The sequence below is a fragment of the Tiliqua scincoides genome, chromosome 3, assembly GCF_035046505.1.
Source record: "Tiliqua scincoides isolate rTilSci1 chromosome 3, rTilSci1.hap2, whole genome shotgun sequence".
NCBI lineage: Eukaryota > Metazoa > Chordata > Lepidosauria > Squamata > Scincidae > Tiliqua > Tiliqua scincoides.
The window spans coordinates 163,874,275-163,900,077 of NC_089823.1; the positions used below are offsets into that span (position 1 = coordinate 163,874,275).

At 43.1% G+C, this 25,803-nt stretch overlaps 1 protein-coding gene across 1 annotated transcript in view; it reads right to left on the reverse strand.

Annotated features, from left to right (window-relative positions):
- Nucleotides 1-1,337: 1,337 nt before the first annotated feature.
- BLNK (B cell linker) overlaps nt 1,338-25,803 on the reverse strand; it is a 133,599-nt gene continuing 109,133 nt past the window's right edge. The window contains exons 12-25 of the mRNA XM_066621427.1: nt 23,934-23,959; nt 22,621-22,649; nt 19,543-19,641; nt 18,677-18,719; nt 17,661-17,691; nt 16,873-16,945; nt 13,702-13,732; nt 12,186-12,225; nt 11,327-11,405; nt 8,620-8,651; nt 7,847-7,923; nt 6,156-6,239; nt 4,885-5,040; nt 1,338-2,085 (exon numbers count right to left, since the gene is read on the reverse strand). Coding sequence (XP_066477524.1) covers nt 1,966-2,085; nt 4,885-5,040; nt 6,156-6,239; nt 7,847-7,923; nt 8,620-8,651; nt 11,327-11,405; nt 12,186-12,225; nt 13,702-13,732; nt 16,873-16,945; nt 17,661-17,691; nt 18,677-18,719; nt 19,543-19,641; nt 22,621-22,649; nt 23,934-23,959 — 920 coding nt within the window. The 3' untranslated portion in view covers nt 1,338-1,965. The remainder of the gene's footprint in view (nt 2,086-4,884; nt 5,041-6,155; nt 6,240-7,846; nt 7,924-8,619; nt 8,652-11,326; nt 11,406-12,185; nt 12,226-13,701; nt 13,733-16,872; nt 16,946-17,660; nt 17,692-18,676; nt 18,720-19,542; nt 19,642-22,620; nt 22,650-23,933; nt 23,960-25,803) is intronic.

The window sequence follows — 25,803 nt, forward strand, 5'->3', positions numbered from 1 at the left end:
GGGATTTAGAACAGCCTGCCCATGTAAACCACCTTGAATAAAGTCTGAGGAGAAATCTGATGACCAAGAAAGGTGGTATATAAATACATGTATTATTATTATTATTATTACACCAGGTTGCTTGTATGTGTGCCAGCGTTTTAGCTGGTGCAGATTTGAGTAGCCCCATTGAGGTGGCTGCTGTGCGACATGGGGCAAGGGGAAATAAATCCCCTGAATACAGCACAGGCCAGCCAGTCTGTCTGTTCCAGCACAGGATAGAACTGGGCTGTAAGATTACAAAGTCCAAATCCAAACACCTTGCTTGAATTCTGGTCTTGAGTGTACACAAGTAGCAAACTAAGCTGAGGAATTTGCTTTTTATAATACCCCTTGAAGCAGAGCTATGCAACAGTTCTATTGTTAAAAGGATTTGAGAGGTAGTTAGATGTACTTTAAATATGAAAGAGCTACAACAAAGTATTGGATCACAATGAACCTTTATACACTATGATAGTAATTTTTATAATATGTACATGTTCATCTAAAAAAAGTAACTGGATCCAACAAAGCTGATGTCAGTGCAAATACATTAAAAAACTGAAATCCTGACTTTTTTAGGATTTTTGCCAGCAAACAAAATCCTGTGTTGAGCTTGCTGCTTAAAATGGCTCATTTGGTATATAGCAAAACTACTCAGGTAACCCAGGCATCAGTACTGATGGCTTTAACTCTTCTTTCAAAACAGCAACCGTTGGGGGATTGATCTGAATTGGGACCATGGTAGGAAACCTTCACTTTGCTTTGCTATTATGATCTGACTACCTTCTCTGTCTGTTTGACAAGAATAATTCAGTTCCCATTGGCATCAGTGGAAGTTCCCCCCCTTGTCAGATTGCCATGGGACCCCCCCCCATCTGAAGTGGGACTGTGATGGACCAAAAGGTTTATGTCCTCTTCCTTCAGCTGTAGTCTTAGTTCAGACTGTACCCCATGTGGCTGCTATGCCTGAAAGAAAAGTTAAGCCTGTAGGTTAGTGGTTCTCAAACTTGCAAGAAGTTTGAGGACCACAGTAAGTCATTGCGGGGGAGTGGGGAAGGCAGAGACACAATCCCCAAGATAGCAACATTAAGGGAGCACAGAGACTGGCATACACTTACCAGTCCCTGCTGCAGCCTTCCTGGGGAGCGAAAAGTCGTTTTTGACTCTCCACAGGGCTCCCCATGACTTAGAAAGTGAAAGCAGAGTGATGGTGCTCCACTTCTGGTTTGCAATTACAAATTGAAGTGGGAGTGCGATCGCTCCGCTTTCACTTTCTGAAGCTTGGGGAGCCCTGCGGAAGGTCATGAAGGACTCCCCACACCCCCGGGAGGCTGCAGGAGGGGGTAAGTGCATGCCAGTCCTTGCGCCCCCCCCTTTCGCAATGTGATCCTGGGTAGTGTGTCCCAGTTTTCTCCCTGCTCCTTAAGGTGGCAGAGTCCAGGGCCCACAGGCTGGCGTTGCTACACCCCAGTTTGAGAAGCCCTGCTGTAGGTGTTAAGAATGGGCTTAACATGTAGTTTGGCTCACAGGTGTCCTTGGTAATTTTGATAATTTTACTAAGGACGTTTTAAAGCTAGAACAATAAGCTCTAGTAGGTAGGTCTTATAACACACATTTATATGTTGGGTTTTTTTTTGCTTCAAGTCTGGAATGTCTTTCAGAAAAAGTACTTCAAGTACACAACAGTTTAGGCATTAGTGTGGCTTTGGAGTAGCCACATTCATAACTGAAGTTAAAAACAGTTTTAAGATTTGGGTAACTATCAAATCAATTTTCAGTTTGCTTACAAAATTGTGTGGGCTTATCAAAGTACAGTTCTTGCGGTAAAGCTTTTGAAGAAATTTGTTCTACTAATTTGTAGCTTTACATTGTTGTTCAAATGCTTGCTCTTAAAATCTTGCAGGATGCAGGTTGATGATTTTCCAGATTGGATTCTCAGTGCTGTTATGATACTCTAGTAATATGTTTTAGTTTGGTAGAGTCTTTTGTGTTGTTCTGACTGTCAATGAGAACAATGGAATGTCGTTGATGATTTTCTATTATTTCAGCCACACTGTTGAATCGCTGGATAAAGAAAACAGAGTTCAGGTTGGCTTACTTGCCATAGATGCAAAAACACTTGCAAAAACACATTCAATAAATACTTAAAATTTTAAACATTTCCCCATATTTGCATAAAGAAAATAGTTCAGTGTTCTTCATTTCTTCATTATTTGTATAAACACTTTGACAGCTTTGTGTATTGACTTGCATCAGCAGATTAATTTTCCCTAACTAGTAAAATTGTCACTGATGTATGGCTAATCCTTCTTCAAGCTTGCCCCCCCCTTTTTTGGTAAGTTTCTCTTACTAAGTGGTCTGTTACCACTTTAGTCTGAGGGATCAAAAGTTTGGATGAGGAAAAAAATGCTTATTCATAACAGTGTGTTTGTTATCTGCTTCACTCTTCAGCAAGTCCTAATGAACTCAATGACACTTTTGAATCAACATACATAGAAATGACTGCATGCTAGTTTTGTACATGCAAGAATAGCCTTCTTGAGGGAGAATATCTAAACATTTGATTCATCACCTAAAGTGAGACAGTCCAGCAACAGATTAATCACTCAGAATTGCTGATCATGTAACATGACACTAGGATGTTGTATTGGAAGATCTGGCGAGGAGGTAGATGTGGTATCAGCAGTGGCCCCTTTAAGGGTAAGGCCTGGGCTTCCAGGGAGTGTGCTGCATAGCTGCAGCCACTTGAAGGCAATAAGGCCCTCAGGCATAAAAGCACCTGATGAAGGGAGAGTTTGGTGTGGGCAGCAGCAGCAGGAAAGCTTGAGGAAGAGGAGACTGGATTAATGGACTGAGAAATTGATGGGTGAATGGACTTTGGAGACTGCTGGAACAGATTGCTGGAGACACTGGAGTTTGGTGTGTGGCTGCTGTACCCAAGACCTGCTGAGGACCAAGGGGCTGCTGTAGTGGTGGGAGGCTGCTGGCAGGAGAGGACCTCTGCAGGTTGAACAGATGAGCTACCCTGGAGGTGGGGTCCAACAGGACTGCTAGGCAGGACCAGGGTCGTTCTTGGGTAAAAAAGGGGTGCTAATTAGCGAAATGTGGGCGTAATTCTCCAGGCAGAGCTTGGATTGGGATTTGGCAGAACAGATGTTAGGGGAAGCAACCATCAAATGCAGTAGTTGCAGTCTTTATTCCTTTTTATTGGCCTTCCTTAGCCCATTTAACCTCCAGTGAAAGAAATGGATCTTGGTTAGCAGTGGCATACACAATTTAATACAAAAATTATAAAAAGAATCTGCACAACTACTTCTGAAGTATAGTTTATCTTATAACAAGATGCCAGAATGACAACATTCAGGACTAGTTTATTTTTTAAAGTGCTACTTTAAACAGTGTTCTCAATTTTCTAGTGAGGGGACCCCCCTCATGAAAGATGGAAGTAGAACAAAATTTGATTTCAGATACTTGAAATTAAATTCAGTGGGTTGTATTGTATTCAGTGAGTGACTTTGAGCTATCGGCCTCCCAGAGGATAAAAGGAGGGGTGCCACCCTGAGTTCCTTGGAGAGGGTGCTATAAAAATGTGAAAGATAAATATTCCAAGATTTCTTCTGCAATACAACACATTGGGCAAAAGTTGTTCCTTTTGCTCTTGCACAATCTCCCCTTGCTTCTGAAGCCTCAAGCCACTTTCCCCATATTTGTTCAAGAGGGTGCACAACCCTCTTCCACTTGCAGAATAAATACTGGATTTGATGGACCTTTTGTCATTTAAATGGTTCAAAAATTCAGACTTATATTCCTCATGCCATCACTTTAAAAACTCCTTTAAAATTGTGTACTAAAAAAATGACAGTAAAAGTAGCTTAAGATTCCTTTTACAAAGGTTTTAGAAAACTGAGTGTCCCTTTAAACTGAAAAAAACCTCTTATACTGGAACAAAATAGTAAGTCTGAAGGAGATGAGAATCATGTTCTTCCCAAAAGGCAAAATCATGCGATACTGTAGAATCTTTAAAATTCAAAATGTATTCTATCAACTTTTTAAATACATACTTGCTTTATACCAAAATATCCCTCCAATTTTCCTGTAAAATCTTCACAAAGAGGCTAGTTTTCAGGTTGGTATTCAGTACTAGTCAGTCCTTTCAGTATTGTATTAAATGGAATCAATATACAACAACACATACTTTTAAAGTTGATTACTGCAGGTTGGATGCAAAGAATTAAATAGCTACTGCTGAGCTATAAGCACTCGGGAAACCAGAAATGGAGGAGTTACAGTGATAAAAGCCATTCTCATTTTTCTGCTTCTGCAGATGTGTTTACGTTTCACTTTTCTTGTATATAATGTGAAGCATAAAACACCACTTCCATGAGTATAAGTCCCCTTCAATATACAGAAGGGGATTTACTAATCCAGTCCTAAGGCTAAACTTTCACAGCTCCAAGGCATTTGTGAAGCAAATGTCTATAAGTGGGAATTGGGTGATTCTCTCTTCTCTGCAGCCTATTCAATTGAAGTGTGTGTGTATTTTCCCCCTTGGCTTTGCCCAATGTCCCTACATTTAAATAAATGATGTGGATTAAATTTTGCCTTGTTGTCTTTTAAGATAGCTATAGTTAAAAGCTCCCAATGGGAGTTATTTAATGAAGGATGGATAAAGAAGAGAATAAACTGTACCTACATTTTAATTGGGACTCACTTGGATTGAAATCACCTAATTTTCTCTTCCTTTATCAACGTGTTAGAAAATAAGACTTATTTTGTATGAGATCTCTTACAAACCATCACACCCATATGTAACATAACTGAAATTCCAATTTAAGGTATAAAACAAAAGAAATAATCACTCACCTCTTCGCCACTTTTTTCTCTGCCCAGAGCATACTGTCTTGTTGATTCAATAAATCGGATTGGGATGTTATATACTCTGTTGTTATACAATACAACTAGTGTATACGGTTGCTTTGAGTCTTGTCCAGAACTCTTTCTTACTAGAAAAGAGCCATCCTAAACCATAAAAGAAAATGTGTTAATTCATTATATAGCAGGTAAATTTTCTTGGGCTGAAGTCCTATAAACATTTACCAGGAGTAAGCCCCATTGACTACAGGGGACTTACATATGAGTAGACGTACCCAGGCTTGCACTGTTAATTCTTTTCTGATATCATCGCATTGAAAGATTCTGAATATTGTGCAAAAGAGCTCTCCCGAATATAAGATTGGAAAGTTTCCTAAACTTATCCTGTTGCTGCCTGCCCTCTTTGAAAAAATCTGTTTTGCCTTAACCACAAGTTTAATTGTTCATCTTGAAACCAGCTCTTAGATGCAAGACTCACCACTATACCCAGAGCTTAGGCTAGTTGCATTGTTTGAGAAATGGGCTTTTCTGTAGAAAAATGTTACTGTACATGTATGTATATACAAAATAGAACTGATTAAGAATAGATAATGCATTAGCCTCCTGGACAGTCTTTTTTGCTGATTTTTTTGATCTGGGAAAGGAACCAATATTCTTCATGGCAGGATTTATAACAAGATGGAATTTTCCAAGTAAACATTACTCCTGTATAGCATCAGCACCAGACTGTTGGGGTCCCATGGCAGAAGTTCTGCACTGGTCCCCCCATTGTCAGGTTGTTCACAATCTGATGATGTGCTGGGTGCTGTTAGTGCCCCTGGTACTGAGGGCGAAGTGATTGCTCATGCCATGTGGATGCTCTGGGCATGGATCCTTAGCTTGATCTTGCTAACCTCTGTTGTTGCCCCTCTACCCCTGATAGCATTGGGTCCTGTCACTTCAAATGATACTGAGTGGTCAGTGGCCTGGTAAGATGGGCCCTTGGTCAGTGCCAGACATGGCCAACCTCTATCATCACCCTTGCTTCTGGGAATAGTGTTTTGATTATTCAAGTGGTGGAAGACAGCTTGCTTCCAAAAAAACTGCTTATCTCCTTAAAGGGATGTGCATTTCCTGGTTTAGTAGGCAATTTCATCTTATTTGAGGCTCATCTGTCCTTATTTTACTTGTAAGAATTGCATCAAGATGATGATTGTGAAGCACTTTCTGTTCAGAAAAACACTATGCTTATTATTACAATCAGCATCAATTAATCTTTTTACCTTGTTTGATTTGTATAATGCATCCTCAGCTGTTTTTCTATCACTGGAAGCCATATACCATGCCTTACCATGCACACCAGGATCCTATAAAAAAGTAGGGTGTTAATGAGTTTGCTTAAGGCAACATAACGGAGATCTGTCATGTCTTAAAATTATCTAGGAACACAAAGTGTAAGAATGACCTGCATATCCAAATCTTGAACCACTACTTGTGTAGATTTATCAGAACAATTTGAGATGTATACATGCATGTGACATTTATAACTGTGTGCATACTTTGCATTCTGGAACCTATCTTTGAAAATTTCAAAAGTAATAAAAGATACAACCCTTATTTGACTTTGAGCGCAATCCAGAGCTCTATTTGGGCTGACACAAGTCCCTTGAGGTGGCCCAGGACTGAGGCAAATGTTTCGTAAAGCATGTCTATAACAACTTGGAGTTGGTGAGGCTGGTGTGAAGACATGAGCCGGCCTATGGAGGCCAAATGCAGCCTCCATGCCGCTCTGAGACGGTGAATTTGTGCTGGCCGAGGGGGGTTTGGGAGGATGTTTCAGGGGTGTTCTAGGGTGGGTGGGTCAGTGTGCGGACTGGGCCTGGGAGGAGGGTGGGACCCGCCTTTGGCACGGAGACTGGATTCCAACCCCCTTCCTGAGCAGCCTAGCGTTTTACCGGGCTCGGATTTGTGCCAGTGATTTTGCAGAGCCAAGTAGCCACATTGAGGTGGCTGCCGTGTGACATGGGGTAAGGGGAAATTAATCCCCTTACTCTGAGTTGCTCAGGATCCACTTCAAACCTGGTGTTAGATGCAGCACAGGCAGTCTGCTCCAGCTCAGCATAGGACTGGGCTGTTTATTTTTCAAGATAATGATGTAATGTGTAGAGCGTTCTTGACCACATTCTTCCTCATATTTCCTCAGAATGTGGTTACTACTTGACTAGATTTCCAGTGAACCCTCCAGCTACACCATAAATGAGAAATTGATGCAGATTTAATTCCTTATTAAGGAAAAGTACATAATTGCTTATTTAACTTAGGGCACACTCCTACCCTGTGCTGGAACAGGCAAGCCAAGAAGCTTTCGCTGTATCCACCTCAAAGTTAGGTGCCCAAAGTGGCTCAGCCAGAGGTAAGGCACACTGGCCCCAAGTCAGAGGAGAGCAGAACGGCTTGAAGCCGCTCCGAACTTCCCAGGAACGAGTTGGGATCCAGATAACTGCTGAATCCCAGCTCCGCCTCCTGCTCCCCACCCACCTGCCCCTGGGGCTGCCCACCACCCACCACCCACCCTCTTCTGCCCTGGAACGCCTCCCCCTTGCCTCCACCCCACCCACCTCAGAGCCTTGTGTTGGCCCAAGTGGGCCAATGCAAGGCTTGCCATGCAAACCACCTCTGGATTCAGCCTCTGTGTGCCAGCACACCTCTGTGTGCTGGCGTGGCTTGCTTGTGAGAAGGCACGAACATGCTTTATGGCAGGTATGTGACCCTCCTGGGCCAGCCCAAGGGACTTGCGTAGGCCCAAGGGCTGGTCAGGATTGTGCCCTTAGATTTTCTTTTTTGACTATAATGAAATGCAATTGTAATAGAATTTTCCAAGAATTTCTAGGAGCAAGAACCCTTTGAGTGCTTGATCAGAAGTAGGTGAGACCCATGGCCCTTCCACCACATTGCTGGAAAAATGAGTTTGTACCTGTTCTAACGTATTAGGACCAGCCTGAATGTTGCGTGAAGTACCTAAACTGCGGCTTGAAGGAGGTTCTGGAGATCCTGAAGAAGAGAAAGTGTAACATGTAAATTTTGATCCATGTAGAAATCACTTTGCACTGTAATCATAAGGTAGGACTATTTACAAGACATAAAAAGCACAGCTTTGCTTTAGGCTGAAACTGGTGGGTTGTGACCCACCAGCCAGGGAAGCACTTACCTCTGCCCCTTTAAGGGGTGGGGAGGGAGGATTGCAGCAACTCGAACTCCAGAATCATGCTGCTGCAGGGGACAGGAGGGGGGTTATTTATTTACCTCTAGCTAGTGCTGGAGTCCTGGGAGGTCTGGGGGGGGGTGTCTTGGGATCCCTCCACAGGGCTCTGTAAGTGTGAATAACCAGAACAAAAACCGGCGGTGCCCTTTTCTCACACAGAGGCTTGGGGAGCCCTGTGGAGGGTTAGCTGGAGATGTTTAAAAAAACAAAAACCTCCCATCCAACCTGGGGATCATGTTGCTGCAATCCCCCTGCCCCAGCAAATACTTATGTGGTTCCCTCCTCCTAAGCAGGACTTTAGGAATCACTGCTTTAGGCTATTGCTTTTGCTATGAACTACTTTGCTCAAGACTGACCACTTGCTGTCACATTATTGGCATGAAATGAATTTTTTTACTCCTGCTGTAACAATCATAAGAGGCAACACCCAGATCAAGGTGCTTGAATTTGAAACCAACTCTCTAGTGAAATGAAAGAGGACTTACTTAGCAAGAGTGGTGGTTTTTGAGGCAAGGGCCTGAAAGAAATGGGTAGAGATTAATGAAGTGCAGGAAAGCATTCATGATATCTGAGATATCTGCATTTTGCCAGTGACAGTCTGCAATGATTTCTTTTTAACCAAAAAGATTACCTAACGTTATCAATGGTATATAAAAACATAAGGGTGCAAAACTATGAGCCTGTCTGTTCTTACATGCATGCCCCCAGGAAAGTTTTGTATCTTGACTATTAGACAATTTTCTCTGGCAAGCATTCATTTACCCCATATCTGTAAGAGATAGGGTCGGTTTGAAAGGCAGTTCTAGTCATGCAGGCCACAGAAGGGAAGGTGCAGGATTTCAACAAGCTGTCCTCCAGCTGCAGTCCCCATGTCACATCCTATGCTGTTGCTGAAGGGCCTACAACCCTCATGAGTAACTTTGGATGGAGCTCTAAAGCCCCATTCTACAAGTAGAACATCACTTGCAATATTTAGGATCCAATCTATTGTGTTTGGATTTCTGGTTTTCAGCTGGTGATGCCTTTTCATCTGCTGGAAATAGCATTTTGTTGCTTCTTTGCTGGCTAGTAGTCAAGATATTTTTACTCTTTTTGCAGCTTAGTTTCCCCCCACTCCCCCCCAATCGTTGACCTGCATCAAAGTTTGGAATTGGAAGTTGAAGACCAGGATTGACACGAAAGTACAGTTTCACAGGTTTCTGTACAAACACAATCCTAACAGCACATTACCATTCATCAAGCCTTCAATTTGCCAAGGCGGATAGTTGTGTGTCCACATACTACACCAGTTATGAGTCCAAGGGAATGAAGCCTTGTAGGAGAATGTTGTTGCTTATTGTGGACAGAACTACCCATGCTGGTGCTACATAAAACTGGAATAAGAATTCTGCTTGTCCTGAATGGAGTGGCTGGCTCTGTGGAATGGCTAAAAAAGTTTTATGAATCAATACTTGGGAAGCAAGAATAATCGACAGAATGTTTGCCTAGAGCAGCCATTTTCAATCTTTTTCAGCTCATGGCACACCGACAAGGCACTAAAATTGTCAAGGCACACTACCAGTTTTTTTTACTTACATTAAATCACTACATTACAATTAATTGTTAATATAATTAATAAAATTATATTATTACATGACAAAGAAACGCACAAGAAGCTTGGAGAGGAAAGTATGTGTGATTGTGAAAAGGATGAAAAATGTTATTAAAGTGTTATGTGAGAAAGTGTTGGCAAAGAGAGGTCAGATTGAGCATACAGGAGAGCTGTGGGGTGAAGGGCAATGAAGAGACATGATTGAAACAAGTGCAGGATTCAGCTGGAGTGGGGGGGAGAGAGAGAACATGAGGCAAGTGATTCTGAACCTTTGGAAGGTGGGGATGAGTGAGGGGAGGGACAGTAAGAGAGGTGCCGACTGCAATTATGAGATTTGGGGGGCAATGTGTCTGTGGGAGGGAGTGGGGTGGGAAGAAGTGCCAATTGCCTGCTCCTGTATTTAAGAAAAAAAAGTGTGACCAAAAGCCCAAGCCTAGGCATGTCTACTCAGAAGTAAGCCCCATTATAGTCAATGGGGCTTACTCCCAGGTAAGTATGGAGAGGATTGGGGCCCAATGCCCTTCCCTTAAAAGGCAATGCAGGAAGGGTCACTTTGGGGAGTTGCAGGCAAACTGGCAAGGAAAAGGGACTATCCAGGACCCTTTGAGCTAGCCAGTTCTTAGGCTGGTGGCCTCAGCAGACTCGCTCGCTTCATACCTGCTTGCCTGCTCCTGACTCTCTCCTTCTCACTCACTCCACCCGCCAGGACCTCCTCCAAGCTTCTCTGGTCGCCCAGTCAGCACGCAGAGGAGGTAAGAACTTAATACCCAATCCTAGGTGTGCCTACTCAGAAGTAAGCCCCATAATAGTGAATGGGGCTTACTCCTGGGTAAATCAGGATCGGGTTGCAGCCTTCGTCTTGCTCAGGAGCAGGAGCAAGCGACAGCAGGAGGTGCAAAGCAGCTGCGACCAGCCCCTTCGCTGCCTGCCTGCTCCTTTTCCTTCTGCTGCGCTTAAGGCTCAAAGCAGCCGCTTCCCCAGTGTGCGCGGCTGCTGCCTGTCTGCTCTGATCTCGTGGCACACCTGAGGCAGCCTTGCGGCACAGTGGTTGAAAAACACTGGCCTAGAGAGAGTACTAAAGCAAAGTATGAAGCATCTTAGGACCACAATAGGCTAAACAGGTTTTTGGTGCCTAAACCACAATCATGAGTTCTTAGTAGTGCCCCCTCCCCCATCTTTGTCGAATAGGTGCTGTGTTGTATGGTTTCCCATCACAAAGCCACCCTTGTGAAGCAAAGATAGACAAAAGCAGACGGTTGGGATGTTGCAATGTAAGCATGTACTATGAGAACTCTCATACTCTCAACCTATTGTTGAAAGTGAGGGAGTTAAATGTATGGTTGCCATTTTTGGTAACCATTATGCATTTAGTGATAAGTGAAGCCTCAAGCCTTAGTGTTGGTGCTATATGAATGGGGATAGTAGCTGAGCCTGGAGCTGGAGCACCTTTGTCTTGCCATCAAGTCTGTCCTAGTAAGGTCAGCCTCAAGTTCCTCCTGCCCTTATAGTACTCCTATCCCTTTGGAGCCCTTTCTTCTAGACTCTGGAAATAATTGCCTGCAGCAATAAGGACATTTGAAAAGCAAATGAGGAATGTTTACTTTTGGACACTAGGTGGTAAGGGCGGAAGAGGCATATCTTGGCTGGAACCCCGGCGGCGTTCGGCTGGAATAGGTTTATCTGTGTTTGGAAAAAGAGAGCTTTGGTTAGTTAAAGCATCGAAATGAATCTGAGTAGATTTGTATGGAACTGGCCAAACCCATAAAAGCAAGGAGATGACCCACTTTCCGCTGCGTTGCAGTTGCAGCAGCTAAAGATTCAGCCACTGCTTTATAATCATTCTGCTTTTGTTTGTTACTATGTGCATTCCCCCTCCCCGAAACAATCCTTAATACCCAGCAAATGAATTTAATAGACTGTTGTGATATGAGGTATATGTTGGATATGGTAGCAAAACTGGACTGTCTAAAACAATTCGATAGACACCATGAAGTGATATCCTAACAGCTAGTACTGGAGCAGGATCCTCTACAACAGTGGACTCCAAACTGTGGACCACTGCGTCATGAAAAAGCTGTCCCAGTGTGGTGCAGAGCTTTCTGTTCCATGTGTCATATCTTTCAATCTGATCTCCTCAGAAACTCGTGTGGGCAGCTGCTTCCGTTGCCCTAGCAGGCTCAGTGCCCCGATTTCCAAGCAGAAGTAGCTGCCCAGCACAAGTTTTGGCGGAGATCAGATTGAAAGATAAGACACTGTGGCGCAGACTGGAAAGCTCAGCGCTGTGCAGGGACAGCTTTTCCAGAATGCTGGATCTGGTCTGTGGGCTGGGGTTTGGCACCTGCTCTACAAAATCAAAACTGCTTCTTGATTATTGCAGCTCTTCAAAGAACTGTTGCCCATCGTTAATATGCCAAGTTAAGACGATGAACAAATGCTGGAACAGTGGTAATAGTTGCTTACCGTCAGTACTTAGGTGGTCTCTATCAGGGAGGGTTGGTTTCTGCAAAGACACAGAAGGGAAATCAGTCTTGACACAAGTTATTTCAATTTTTAACCATTACTCTCTTGCTTTACTAGTCTTGTTCAAGTGAAGCTAGGTGCTAAAGTTGTCTTTGCCCATTGCAAATGACTGAGGGCCCAATCCTATCCAATTTTTTAGTGCCGATGCAGCTGTGCCAATGGAGTGTGCACTGCATCCTATGGTGGGGATTAAGTCACAGAGTCCTTCTCAACATTTGGGAACATTTGTTCCCTTACCTTGGGGCTGCTTTGCAGGTGCACTGGTGCTGGAAAGTCGGATAGGATTGGAGCCTGACTCCCTACAAAGTCCCAGGGCATGGCCTGAAGGCACATATCTGCTACCTTGTTAAAGTTAAAAAATAGCTAGGTCTGGCCTGTCCCTGGATGGGAAACTGTCTGGAAACCCCATATACACTGCCTTGAGTTTATTAATGAAGGAAAGTGGGTCATAGTGTAATGGCCCAGTGATTAGTTGGCATTAATTGGTGGTCCAACATGAAGCTGAAAACTTGTTTTCCAGGAGGAGCTGAGATAACTATAAAGGGTACATCTTTGCATTATTGTAGTCAAATTAAAACAAATATTATGGGTAGCATCCGGTCCTCCTGCAGAGTGGGGCTTCGTCATTTGGAGCTCCCTCTGAACAGAGCTAGGACCTCCCTTTCTTTGGAACATTTTTTAAAAATCTGCTCCCCTTTTCCTTTGTTATGGAAACAGGCAGTCTTGTAACTGAAAATCTATAGATTCACAGGTACTTATTATTATAAAGAAACCAGTATGCAAATAAGATAGCACTCCCATGTTGCATTTTAGACGTGTTTCACATGAGACGTAAAACAGTAAGTATATCTTGGTACTTAGTTCATCTATGAAATGAAGCTTCAAACGTATCTTTTTAATTAGATGCAAAAAGAAGGTACAGTTCATGAGTAAATTCAATCTGCTCCACTCATGGAACTAGTGTTTTGCCACCATACTGCCTTATGGCAGTTGCAGAAAGCAATATAGCACCAGGTTGTTGTGCACTAGCAGAATGCCAGGAGTCTGAAGAGTTCTCCCATGTGTTGCTGACTCGGGTAGAATGGTTGGGAAGGTGGGATAGGGTGGGGTGAGTGGAATGGGGTGGTGACAGGTAGGATTGGGTCTGGGAAGGGGCAGGGTTTGGCGGTAGCAGCGTCCACTGAATCCAAGCCCCTTTCTTGGACCCAATTCTCTGTCTTGGGTCCACACAGACTTGTGACAGCTATTTAACTGGCACATGTCTAACTAGGCTCAGCTGGGTCTTGGAGGCTTACCCTTGGGTAAAGGAACATTTGTTCCCTTACCCAGAGGAGACCGCTGGGACTGCCCCCTGCAGAATTCAAGTGTGGCTGCATCACTGGGAAGAGGGAGAAAAGGACCGGATCAGGCCCTTAAATTATGAAATGCATCATCTTAGAAAACAAAATCAACTTACCGATGGTAATGCTGGAATAGGTTGACTTCTCCTGCAATTGAGGAAATAAAATGTTATTGGAAGGAATCTTAAACTGATGGAGGTAGAAATGATGACATAGAGCAGGAGGCTACAGTGAGCGGGAGGGACTTGGAAGAGAACAGGGACACTTTACACGAGCCATCTGCCTATGCAAGAAGATCACCCTCAGATCCAAGCCTACATGCCTTGTAAAACAAAGTGGTTACACAATATATAGTTGATAGGTTAGGAAAAGGTTAGGGCTGGGATCCCAACATTTTTACCATCAGTTCTGTATGCAAAAGTTGTTTGTGATATGGCCATGGGCTTTTCAAAGGAAAAAAAACAACTGAATACTACCAGGCACTCCCCAGTGCTCCTAGATATGCTGAAAATAGCTGCTTAGATCCTGGCCTTTTATCTCTTTGAGCAACATGGTATGGGTTAAAGTCTGTTTATCAGAATAACCTGGCAGCTGTTCAAAATGAAGCTGTTCTGCAGTTGTTTCACTCAGCATTTCTTTAGGCAAAACTGCTCAGAGTAAAGTTCAAACATCAAAACTGAGTTCTCTTGAGGTGAATTTAGCCCATTTAAAAACAAAACTGCCTGCAAGAAGCACTGGATCAGAGTTGATCACAGAGTTAAGAAGGTAGTCCTAATTAGACCATGCTCCATTATTTGGATATGCTTGAAGATATAGGTTTGGATATGTAGAAGTGTATGAGTGGAACTGTTCACACAGTGAGGCTTTCCCCTCTGTCTGCTACAACTGCTTGTGCACCTAAAAAGCCACTTCTGGTGGCATCTGTAACAGCATGGAATCTGTCGTGGTATGAGTACATCAGTGGAAATGGAGCTGGGAAGGTGTTGAGTGAACAAATGTGCCTTCCGGTCTGCAACAGAACTTCAATCCTAGCCAGAAGCTTGTTAAATTAGGCATTAAAGTTGGCAGTATGTTTGTGAGCATGTATATGCTGCAATAAAAGTGTGGGGTTTTTCTAAAGTGGAAGGTATTCCACATTTACGGACAACAGTTCTCCCTAGCAGCTTAGGTTAATACAATCCCTGTAAATTGCTTTCCATATCAGTGCATGAAGAGGAATAATTATGTACCAATGCCCAAGATTCCATTATATGTTGATATGGAACATGGCTGCAGTCCTATACACATTTTCCTGGGAGTAACCATTTTGCAGTGAGGTCAAAACTATCTCACCATCAGTTGATGGCCTGATCTCCACCAAGAAGTATTCCATCATGGAGATATGCACTGTGCCTGTTGGACCCCAAAGACTTCCCACAATATATACCGTATTTTTCGCTCTATAAGATGCACTTTTTCCCCCCAAAAAAGTGGGGGGAAAAGTGTGTGCGTCTTATGGAGCGAATACTGAAAAAAAAACTCCGCCCCTGGCCCCGCCCCCTGCCCGCTCTGCTCGGCTCCGCTTCCCAGGAAAGCGTGGGTGGGGTGGCAGTCTTGCTGAGCAAGCCCGCGTGTCTACTCAGAAGTAAGTCTCAGAGTCACTGGGGCTCACTCCCAGGAAAGCGGAGGTGGGGTGGCAGTCTTGCTGAGCAAGCCCCTAGAGCAGGGGTGCTCATTATGTCGATCCTCGAGCTACCAGTCCATCTCCAGGCGAAATGAGTCAATCGCGGGCTTCTCTCCTGTCCACGCATCCCTAGGAGTGAGCCCCTGGCAGGCTTGCGAGCCTAGGGAGTGAGTCCAGGGAGCCCAGGGACTGAGACGGGCTCCTCCCTGGGAGAGGAGGCGCTGGCAGGCTTTTCTCCCGTCCACTCATCCCTGGGAGTGAGCCCCATTGGCTCTACTGGGGCTGACTTACCTTTCCCCTGCTTTTGCACTGGTATGTATGGAGATCTGCACCCCCCCCCCCACTTCCATCTGTTGGTTCTGTGTGCAAGGGGTTTTGCAATGGTCTTGCTGTGATGCCTATACAGAGATCTTACCTGCCCCACACTTTTCCCCTGCTTTTGCACTGCTATGTATGGAGATCTGCGCCCCCCCCCACTTCCATCTGTTGGTTCTGTGTGCAAGGGGTTTTGCACTGGTCTTGCTGTGATGCCTATACAAAGATCTTACCTCCCCCACACCTTTCCCCTGTTTTTGCACTGGTCTGTATAGAGATCTGCTCCCCCCCCCTTATATTGGAATCCAGGAAGATCTGGTGAGGAGGTAGATGTGGTGTCAGCAGTGGCCCCTTTAAGGGTAAGGCCTGGGCATCCAGCAGAATGTGCTGCACAGCTGCAGCCACTGGAAGGCAATAGGGCCCTCAGGGATATAAGGAGTACCAGAGGCAGAAAGGGTTTGTGGGTTTTGAAGGAGTGCAGGTTGGAGGTAGGAGAGGAGACTGACTGGGTTTATTGAATTTGGAATCTGACTGTGGATTGTGACTGGACTTGGATACCCTGATGGATTTAACTGACCTACCTGGAACCTGACCTTGGACTGTAATTTGGTTTATTGGTTCTGGACTCTGATTTGGTAACTCTGATTGATGGGACTGATTTACTTGGCATCTGTGGACTGGAACTGGACTCATTTTTGCTTGCTGCACTGGTGAGTTGCACAAGGGGGACTGATCAGCCTTAAGCGGGCACGAGGCCCAGTGGATTGGAATTTGGCAGAACATCATTGTAGCAGAAAGATAATGTGATCCCCTATTTGTGTGCACCTGCTTTGGTGAGCTTCATAAATTCTGACTCTAGCGATGATGAGTTCTTGGTGTTTCCAGAAAACTAGAGTGCTCAAACCTTTAAGTCTCTCCATTTGTTAATGACAGTGATAATGGTTCTTAATGCCACTGTTGACTGCTGTTCACTTTACATGGTTCAAATGTTATTCTGTTATAGTTTATTAAATATTTTATTACACTATTTGGTTCAGAATATTTTTTCCTTGTTTTTCTCCTCTAAAAACTAGGTGCGTCTTATGGTCAGGTGTGTTTTATGGAGCGAAAAATACGGTAAGTCTTTCCTTCCCATATGCCCTACCCATCATAAGGGCAAGCATTTTACTAGTGTTAATTTTTGACAATCATTTCTATAATGCACAAGACAGCTTCTGCTTTACTGTTCCTAGTAATCTGAGGGCTTAAAGATCTCATTACACGGGGCAGTTCTAAAGAAAGGCAAGGTGATGATATTTTTGTCACTTACGTAAACCTTGGCAGTGGAGAAGGAATCGCAACAGAAGGAACCCTGAATTCCTGAGCACCATTGCTGCTGTGATCTAAATATTCAAGCACAGTATTTAGTTAGCCACACCAAAAAGACTGTTGGTTCAGAAAGTAAAGTAAGCTACAATACTGGGGGACTCCATATACAGTTTTAATCAGATCAGGTCCCCGGGGCCCCCCGTGTACGTCCCCTTCTGGAGGCAAGGGGAGCTCTGCTCCCCATGCCTTCAGAGGGTTTTCTGAGCCCAGCACAGCTGTGGATATCCACCTGGGGCCACTGCTGGACTCAGAATAACTGTAGGGAGAAAAAGAAATGTGACTTCAGGTTTTTTGTGAAACCAGCAGGTTTTTTGTGAAACTCTATGCCTGGCAGAGGCCGCGGGTGGATATGTGTGGCCTCTGCTGGGCTCAGAAAACCTTCCAGAGATGAGGGGAGCAGAGCTTCCCTTGCTTCTGGAGGGTAGGGGGAGGCACTCCCCCCATATCTGCGAATTCACATATCCGTGGGGGCTTCCAGAACGGGATCCCTGCGGATATGGAGGCACGCCTGTATATACATTAAAAATCTCACACAATAAGAAATAAACAAAATGGTTCTGGGTTGCATTGCAGCGATCCAAACACAAGGTGACCAAGACATGGGTTGCCAGATCAATTCTGAGACAGAAATGGATACAATTGGCACACTAGCTGACACTGAACAAAATCATGGTAGTTCACAGCTACCAAAGACCCCTCAATTGTAACCTTAGTCTAGAATATACTTACTTTCCTCATCTTGCTTTTGAAAGCCATCGTCCTGAAATCAAAATGTTTTTGTCAGATTGTGACAGAATTGAGAAGGATACGTAGCTCTAATGAATCCACAGCAACTTTGTGGAAAGTGGCAGCTAAACCACAAAGCAACAGCCTGGATTTGTGCAGACTTTCTAGTGTAACAGAACAAGAAATGTGTGCAATAAAGCCAAAACCTAGATTAAACAACAATGAAAAATACACTCAGTGAACTGATTCTGATAGTCAACCTGACAGTAAATTTCTTTGTGAGGTCCTAGCTCTCAAGAATACATGTACCCGCTTCTCCCTGGATGATATCGAGCGTGATTTATCCAATTTTCAAAAAGTTCCTACCCATTTTGTGAAGGACTGTGTGCGAAGAATTCTAATTGTACTTTTGTACCAGCCCAGTGGATACCATTCACTGTTTTTTGCCTCCTCTGCAAACTTGTATATGACCTGATCCAACAGGGCTCTTCTTATGAAATGTGCTCACTCATAAAAAGCCATGCAGGATCAGAGCAATGGTTCATCTAGTTTACCATCTTGATTTCCACAGTGGCCAAATGCCTCCAGGAAGACCACAAGTAGGACATGAAGGTCTTGGCTGCTGTTGCCCATCCCTAGCCACTAGAATTCAGGATCAGACTGAACTTTTGACCCTGGTTCTATTCAGCTACATCAAAAAATCACTGATGGCCATTGCCTCCCTGAACTTGTCAAAATCCTCTTTGAAAGTCACCTAAGGTACTGCTGTCACAACATCTTGTGGCAGCAAATTCCAAAAATTGTCCATTTGCTTTAAAAATGGGAAAAAGAGGAGTAAAGCAAGTCTCCCTGTAACAATATTTAAACATTCCCCAGGACAAAACATTAGTGCAAGAGTTGCAACTGATTTTATTGATGACTTTACAATGTGAGATAACCCCTCCTTTTTGCTGTCCTTCAGCTGAATGCAATTAACTATCTTTTAACCTACCTCCCCCTCTGGTTAGTTAACTACTTACTACTTTTAGTGGAGGACGGTTTCTTGGGACGGGCAAAATGTTTCTGGAAAACAAAATTTTTCAGTCAACTTTCTCCAGTAATTAAAATGGAATATATATATATATATATATATATATATATATATATATATATATATATATATATATGCAATTTTGTTAAAATGTCAGTATCACCAAAGAATGTATAGGGAGGACTAATATTAGGCTGAACTATGCAGTGGTAAAGGGATGATCTGGGGTGCTGGGTTTTTTTGCCTATCAGAGCATAGCCAAATAGTGTTCCTGAGCTACTGAAGTGATAACTTTCAGAACACCCAGAAGCATGATGGTCCACGTGACTGACAAAGATCAGGGCAAAATTATAACAAATTGTGATGCATTGGGGGGGGGGGGGGGCTAATTCCCTGCAGCAAATGCCTGAGAGCCTTAAGATGAAAATGGCCTTCTGCTGCTGCTGCCGGAATTTGCAGCATTCAATTGAGGAAGAGGGGAAGCTGCTGTCTGGGATGATCTGTAAAATTCCAGTTCCCATCCTACACCATTCTGTTTCCATGAAGCCAAGCAGTTGTCAAGCTTTGTGCGCTTGTTGCACTTGTATCTCATGCTTCCTCATATGAGTTCAGGAGAGTCTACATGGTTTGTGAAGTTGGTGAACAACCATATGAAGTTGGTTTGCTTTTGAGGCAGTGACTAGCCTGAGGTCACCTGGTGGGATGAGTGGGAATTTGAATCTGGTGCTCTCCATCCAATTCAAGTGCATTATTTCCAATGCCACATCAATTCTCAACATGAACCTCATTTTGTGACATACTTGTTACCTAGTTATACAGAAGTAAAGTTTGAGCATAAATCTTCTCATAACCAACCTGGACATGTCTGGCTTAGGCGTGTCTTTCGCTGTGGTGTGTCCATTAGAATGTCTTCCTGGTCTCTGGACAGGTTTTGGAGGAAGTGGCTTGGAGATCCTTTGGAGTAAAATACAAATAAATTTATTCACAGGTTACAGGCATGATCTAAAGGGCTGAATTTAGTGTTATGCACATGGAAAAGGACTTTTCCTTCCTCCTTTTCACTGTAGTGCTTGTGTCCCCAAAAAGGAGCTCATCAAGACTGGGAGAACCCTCTGGAGTGGAATTCAAAGGGATGTGAAGGGCTTCACTCAGAAACAACTTAGTAACTCCTTCATGTGTGAATGTCTGCACTTTCTGCTCATGCGTGGGATTGTTTGACTCCTAGCTACACTTGCAAGATGTGGTACAAAAAGTATGAAACAAAAATGGCTCCTTCCACTGTCAAAAATCAAACTTTGTATAGATAATTGAGAGTGGTTGATTTATAGATAAACGCACTGCCTCTTAAAAGTAAGAAATTCACGTATTACATAATGAAGGTAACAAGTGTAATTCAGAAAACAGTGAGCACCTACTAGAATACAGGTACATCTTGATTACACAGGAATTATGTTCTTGGAAATCAGAGTGTATATTAGAAATGGGGAGAAAAATGCATCAAAAATATTTTTGCCACAGGAACCTATGCAAATGGTACAAGTTAGGTCAGGGAAAAAATCATCGAACGCTCATGCTGAAGACTGGTAACTTTTACTTGCCCAAGATGGTGTGGGTAGGAGGAGGGCTGAGGAAGCTACTGAGAATGGGAGTGGCTACTGCTGCCAATGGCTGAGAAAGCAATGATGAAAACAAAGGAAGATGCAGGTAAGGAAACTGAGAAAGTAGTAAGCAACAGCTCTGTGAGTGCAATCCTAACCCCTTACGTCAGTGCTTTCCAGCACTGGAATAGTGGTGCCAGTGGGACGTGTGCTGCATCCTGCAGTTGGGTGTCACTCACAGAGGCCTCCTCAAAGTAAGGAAAGGTTTGTTCCCTTACCTCAGAGCTGCATTGCCCTTATGTCAGTGCTGGAAAGCACAGGCATAAGGGGTTAGGATTGCGCCCTGTGTGTGCTGTATCCCAGATTTCATTGCTCCATCTCATAAATCAGAAAAGTCACTCATACATGTGTTACTTCTTATGCAGACATTGGGAAAGAATGTCTCCATTACATGTCAAGCAGTCTAGAGTCATTGCTCATCTTTTGTGAATTTAGATTTCTGAGTAGCCTTCTCACTATTATTCCAGATACTTTGTTGAAAGCCAAGGATGTTGTGAGAGGTTTGCAATGTACTTCTATGATATTTTCCCTGTCTTTCTTGTTCCACTGATTAACAGTACAATCCTATGTATATCCTACTCTGAAATCCTATGTATTTTAGTGGGTCTTGCTTGCAGGTAAGAGCACTTCTCTGCAAGTAAGTTATATTGAATTTAATGGGCCTTACTTTTGAGAACATATGCATATGCATTGTACTATAACAGGGGTGTCCACAGTTTTTGGCAGGAGGGCCACATCATCTCTCTGACACTGTGCTGGGGGCCGGGGGAAAAATAATTAATTTACATTTAAAATTTTCAATAAATTTACATAAGTTTACATAAATGAATATAAAGATGAACTTATATGAATGAATAAAGCACTTGCAATAGCTCAAGGCCTATAAAGGGCCTTGCACAAAGCAAGGCTAGCCTTTCCTTTGCTGCTGCTACTGCATCACAGATGTGAAACAGCAAGCAGTGGAGGAAGCCCTCATCCCACAGCTCATGTGAGAGGTCAAACAGTCGCCTTTACGCTGAGAGCAGTTGCATCAGGCCAGTGCGGGCTCCAACAAATCTCCAGAGGGCAAGAAGCTCATTGGAGACTGGGGGCTCCCTGAGGGCGCATTGAGAGGCCTTGAGGGCCGCAAGTGGCCCCAGGGCTGGGGTTTGGGCATCCCTGCACTATAAGCTAAATACAGCTTGATAAGGCTTTCTAGCTTCTAACTAAAGGGTTAGAGCAAGGGTAAAAAAAAAGGTTATTTTTACAATTATAGACTACAAATGGATTGCTCAATATGTCCCCATATCCTCTTTGCCAGACTATCAAAATCATCATCACCACCAGTCCTATTAGGAACCAGTAGGACTTCAAAAGATGTCAATAGCTTGGTTTTACTTTACATATGGATAGCTAGGAACAGAACGCCTCAATTCATATAGATAATAGTGATAGTTAATAACACAGGCATACAAAATTGAGGGTCAGAAAAGTTTTTCCCAAACTTTATGGTGGTTTGATATGAATTTGGGGTGCCGATTCAAAAAATGGCATCCGTTTTGCCCTATCACTTCTAGTTTTGGACATATAGTATAGCCTCATTAGTGAATGGTTCAAGCAGCCATGGTATAGGCTTCCTCATGAGAAAGCTGCTTGAACCATTCACTAAAGAGGCTATGCCGTGTCTCCAAAACTAGACGCGATAGGGCAAAACAGATGCCATTTTTTGAATCGGCACCCCAAATATACACAGAAATTGGTGTAATTTTTAAGGAAGCAAAATGTGTGTTGGCCTGTGTAATCTAATCTAACAGCAATTTTCTTTAATTGTTCAGAGATTGAGTTCCATATCCCCATCATTTGGTTCCTACACTGCCAAGGGGTATGGATACCCTGGGTTAAGAATCCCTGGATTAGTATATGATTTCAGGATGCATCCTATCTGCACTAATTAAATAGTTCAGGTCATAGTCCTGAAGGCCATGGAATCATATCTCAGTCACTCACACTAACTAGTACATTGTACTTCCCACTTAATAACTTTATTTTATTTTCTTCATTTATTTATTTATATTCTGCCTTTCTGTCCAATGAAGGACACCCAAGGTGGCTCACAGTTAAAAACATATAAAACATAAAATATACACATATATAAAAAGACATTAAAAACAATAAAAAACCATAATACTGGCGCGGCTTAAGCACCTAGATTAGGTGGTCATTCCTTGAAAAGAAAATTGGCTGTGAAAATATTTTTACTATACATTTTGTATTGGTTCTCATTGTAATTATTTACCTGGGTAATGTGGGAGATGCTATTTCCTGCTAGGGAAAAAAATGAGCCATTAATTATTTAGTGCAGGCATTCGAAAATTATGTTTTGGATAGTTGTATTTCTTAGAGAATATTTCTCTGCTACATTCAGCAAGTCTATACTATCAAAATACAGGATATGTATGTTGAAATAGCCAGACATGAATTATTGCTGGATCCAAAAATATCTATCATATCAAATTTCAAAAGATAATTCAAGAAAGTCAGTTGCATTTTTCTTTTGCTAAATTGCTCCTGGAATACTTTTCTGCAACCAAGATGATCACACAGAACAGCAGCAGGGAAGTATCATCCAGAACAGCAGTATTTGGGAGTAGTCCCAATTCTTCACTGAACGGAAGAATTAAACATTTTTCTGTGAAGTACCCTACAAATATTACAGCTTTAGCTTTCTTTCTGACAGCCTTTAATATTTTAAAACAATTACTGTACATGAATCATTCTGAATCTATGAACCGTTTATATATTTTAATGGAGTCATCTTTTCCAAGGGAAATAGTACCTGTTGGGATACTGCTGTTGAAAAGAAGTCCAACAACCCTACCAGCCCTTTTAAAACTCCACAAGCAGTGAAGGGCAAACCATCAAGGTCTAAGTAGTGCAGATACACAGAAGGGTTAGCAAGGAGGATGCTTTACTAGAGACATCTTGCCACACAGCCAAACTAGATACATCTATGAAATAAGAAGTTTTTCCGATGTCCCTTGGGAATGAGGAGAAGTGGGCATCTGTGCAAGTCTGTTGGTGTCTATAGCCACCATAATTGCAGATCTGTCCTGGAAAAAATGGTGGTGGGGCCCAAGAATAGGAGGTCCTTCTGTGGGTCCTCCAGAGGGGACACTGGTGGTGACCTGGGATGGGGCACCACAACCAGAAAAGCCCTAACTCAGGAATACTCTCTCCAAGGAAGCTTGGCTGACATGGGGCTTGGATTTCCTTTTGGCTCCAGGTGAAGACCTCCTTTTCACCCAGGCATTTTCAATCTTCTGTTTTTAAGTCCTCCTGGTTAGTTTTTTGCTTAAGTTGCTGCTACTCTGCTATGTTTTTTTTTATTGTGTTGCATATTGAACAGTTTGTTTTAATTTCTTTGAGAGTTGCTCTGACAGCCTTTGGGACAAAGCAGTGAGGTACTGTATAAATAAGAAGCAAATCACAAGTATAGTTGATGATCCCATATGAGACTGAAAACATGATGCCCTTGCCCAAATGGAACTCTGTGGTTTCACACTTAAGCATTTTTTTAAAAAAATTAAATATATAGATGCGTGGTCTTACATCTTCCTCAGGAATTTCATACACATCTGAAAACAAAAATATTCTGCAGTTAGAGATATAAAGTGAACACTCCCACACACAAAATTAGTTATAGGAGTAATAAAAAGAAGGTATATCAAAATGAGGTTTAGCTTTAAAAAATAACATTTGACACTCATAGATTATTCTAAAAAGTGGGAAAGTGGTTAGAATTAGTGGTCTACATTTTTTAGAGCCATCTGCATGGTTGCAGCTATTTACATGGTTGTGGCAGACTGAAAAAGCCACTTTGTCAGACACAAGCCACAGATGGCAGTGAGAGACTCCATGCAATTTAGTGGAACAGCATGCTACATCTCCCCATATTATTATTTGTTATTCATGTGCTAACAAATTTTAATCTAGTTGCATGGTGGCAGACTGTTGCACATAAATGGCCCAACCCTAGCATCCTTCCTAGCCACTGGAACTAGTGTTCCGGTGGCAGGGTTTGCTTTATGGTCATTGTAAATGGCTTAATGGAAGTGTGCAGAGCTGCATGTTTCCATCCTGCTGTTGGAGAGACCACAGAGGTGTTGTGTGTGGCGGCAGAATCTGGAGCAGCTGCCACCAGCAGTAAGTGTTGAGGGTAAGGGGTGAGAAGGCAGGGGGGCCGAACACGGGCAGAGAGGTGGCAGGAGGGGCAGATCCATCCGCAATGGTGCATACTGGATCCTATCCCTTTTTTTTTGAGGCTGCCCAGTGCTTGCTTCTCCTCAGACTGTGCCAGCTACTAAACTGGAGCAGGTCCAGAGAGACCAATTGGTGGTTGAGGGGCTTACAGAAGGTTGAGGGGAAATAATTCCACATTCCCCCTCCTCAACCTCCTAATCCACATCTTCCTTCACTGGAGAAAGAGCAAACCTTTTTTGCTCAGAACTTTTTGTATCTGCAAACCTTTTGTATCTGTGGCAGGGGTGCAGAAAGGATAGGAATGAGCTGAAAGTGATACTAGTTTCTCCTAAATACTAGCAAGACAAATACCTATAGGGATAACACAGAACGGCTTTTGAATACATTCGGTCCAGTTGTGATGGCCTTGGGGATCCATGCACTTTTATCCAAAGGCTTTTCTGAGCTGTTCAAACTTTGGAAAGGTTCTGTCTTGCAAGCTGGACTGTTTCTTGGTAAGATTCTGCTCACTATTAGATGGAAGTGGTTCGAAAAACCCCAGCGTAGCTAAGGGTTCAAATCTATGCTTACTGATGATACTGTATATCAGCTTCCCATTTCAGAGAAAGGATGGAAGAGGCATAGGCTTAATATTAATACCCACCAGGGGGTGCTGTTTTATTGAAAAGCAATATTGAAATAAGAGGACACAATATTACGGAAAGTAGCTTGGAATGTACATAGGAAAAAAAGATATGCTCTCTGATGTGGTTTGTTTACACTGTGTAGACTTAATGAAGCCTGTAACAGAGATACAAAGTGGTATCTTATCTCTGTTAGCAGCAGCAAAGGTTCAGGGATAATTTATGAGCCAAAAATGGGCCCTGGGCATGCAGTAAAAAATGTAACCTGCTTTACAACTAGCCAAGCAGCAAAGTGGTTATCTGAATTTCCCATCAAGAGGCCCAAATGATATTCAGTGAACAATCTGGCTAATCGTGAGCTGAAAATGAACTGAACAGATGCTTACTTTGAGCAGATTACGCTGCTTTAAACCATGTCAGACCTTTGGTTGATGTGGCTCCATGTTGCCAATGCTGACTGGCACTAGATCTCTGGAGTTCCAGACACAGGTTGTTCCTTTCCCTTTCTGAAGGTGCCAGGAACCAAACCTGGGATATTTTGCATGCAAAGAATGTACCCTACTACTGAGCCACAGCCCCTCCCCAACTTTGCTGCA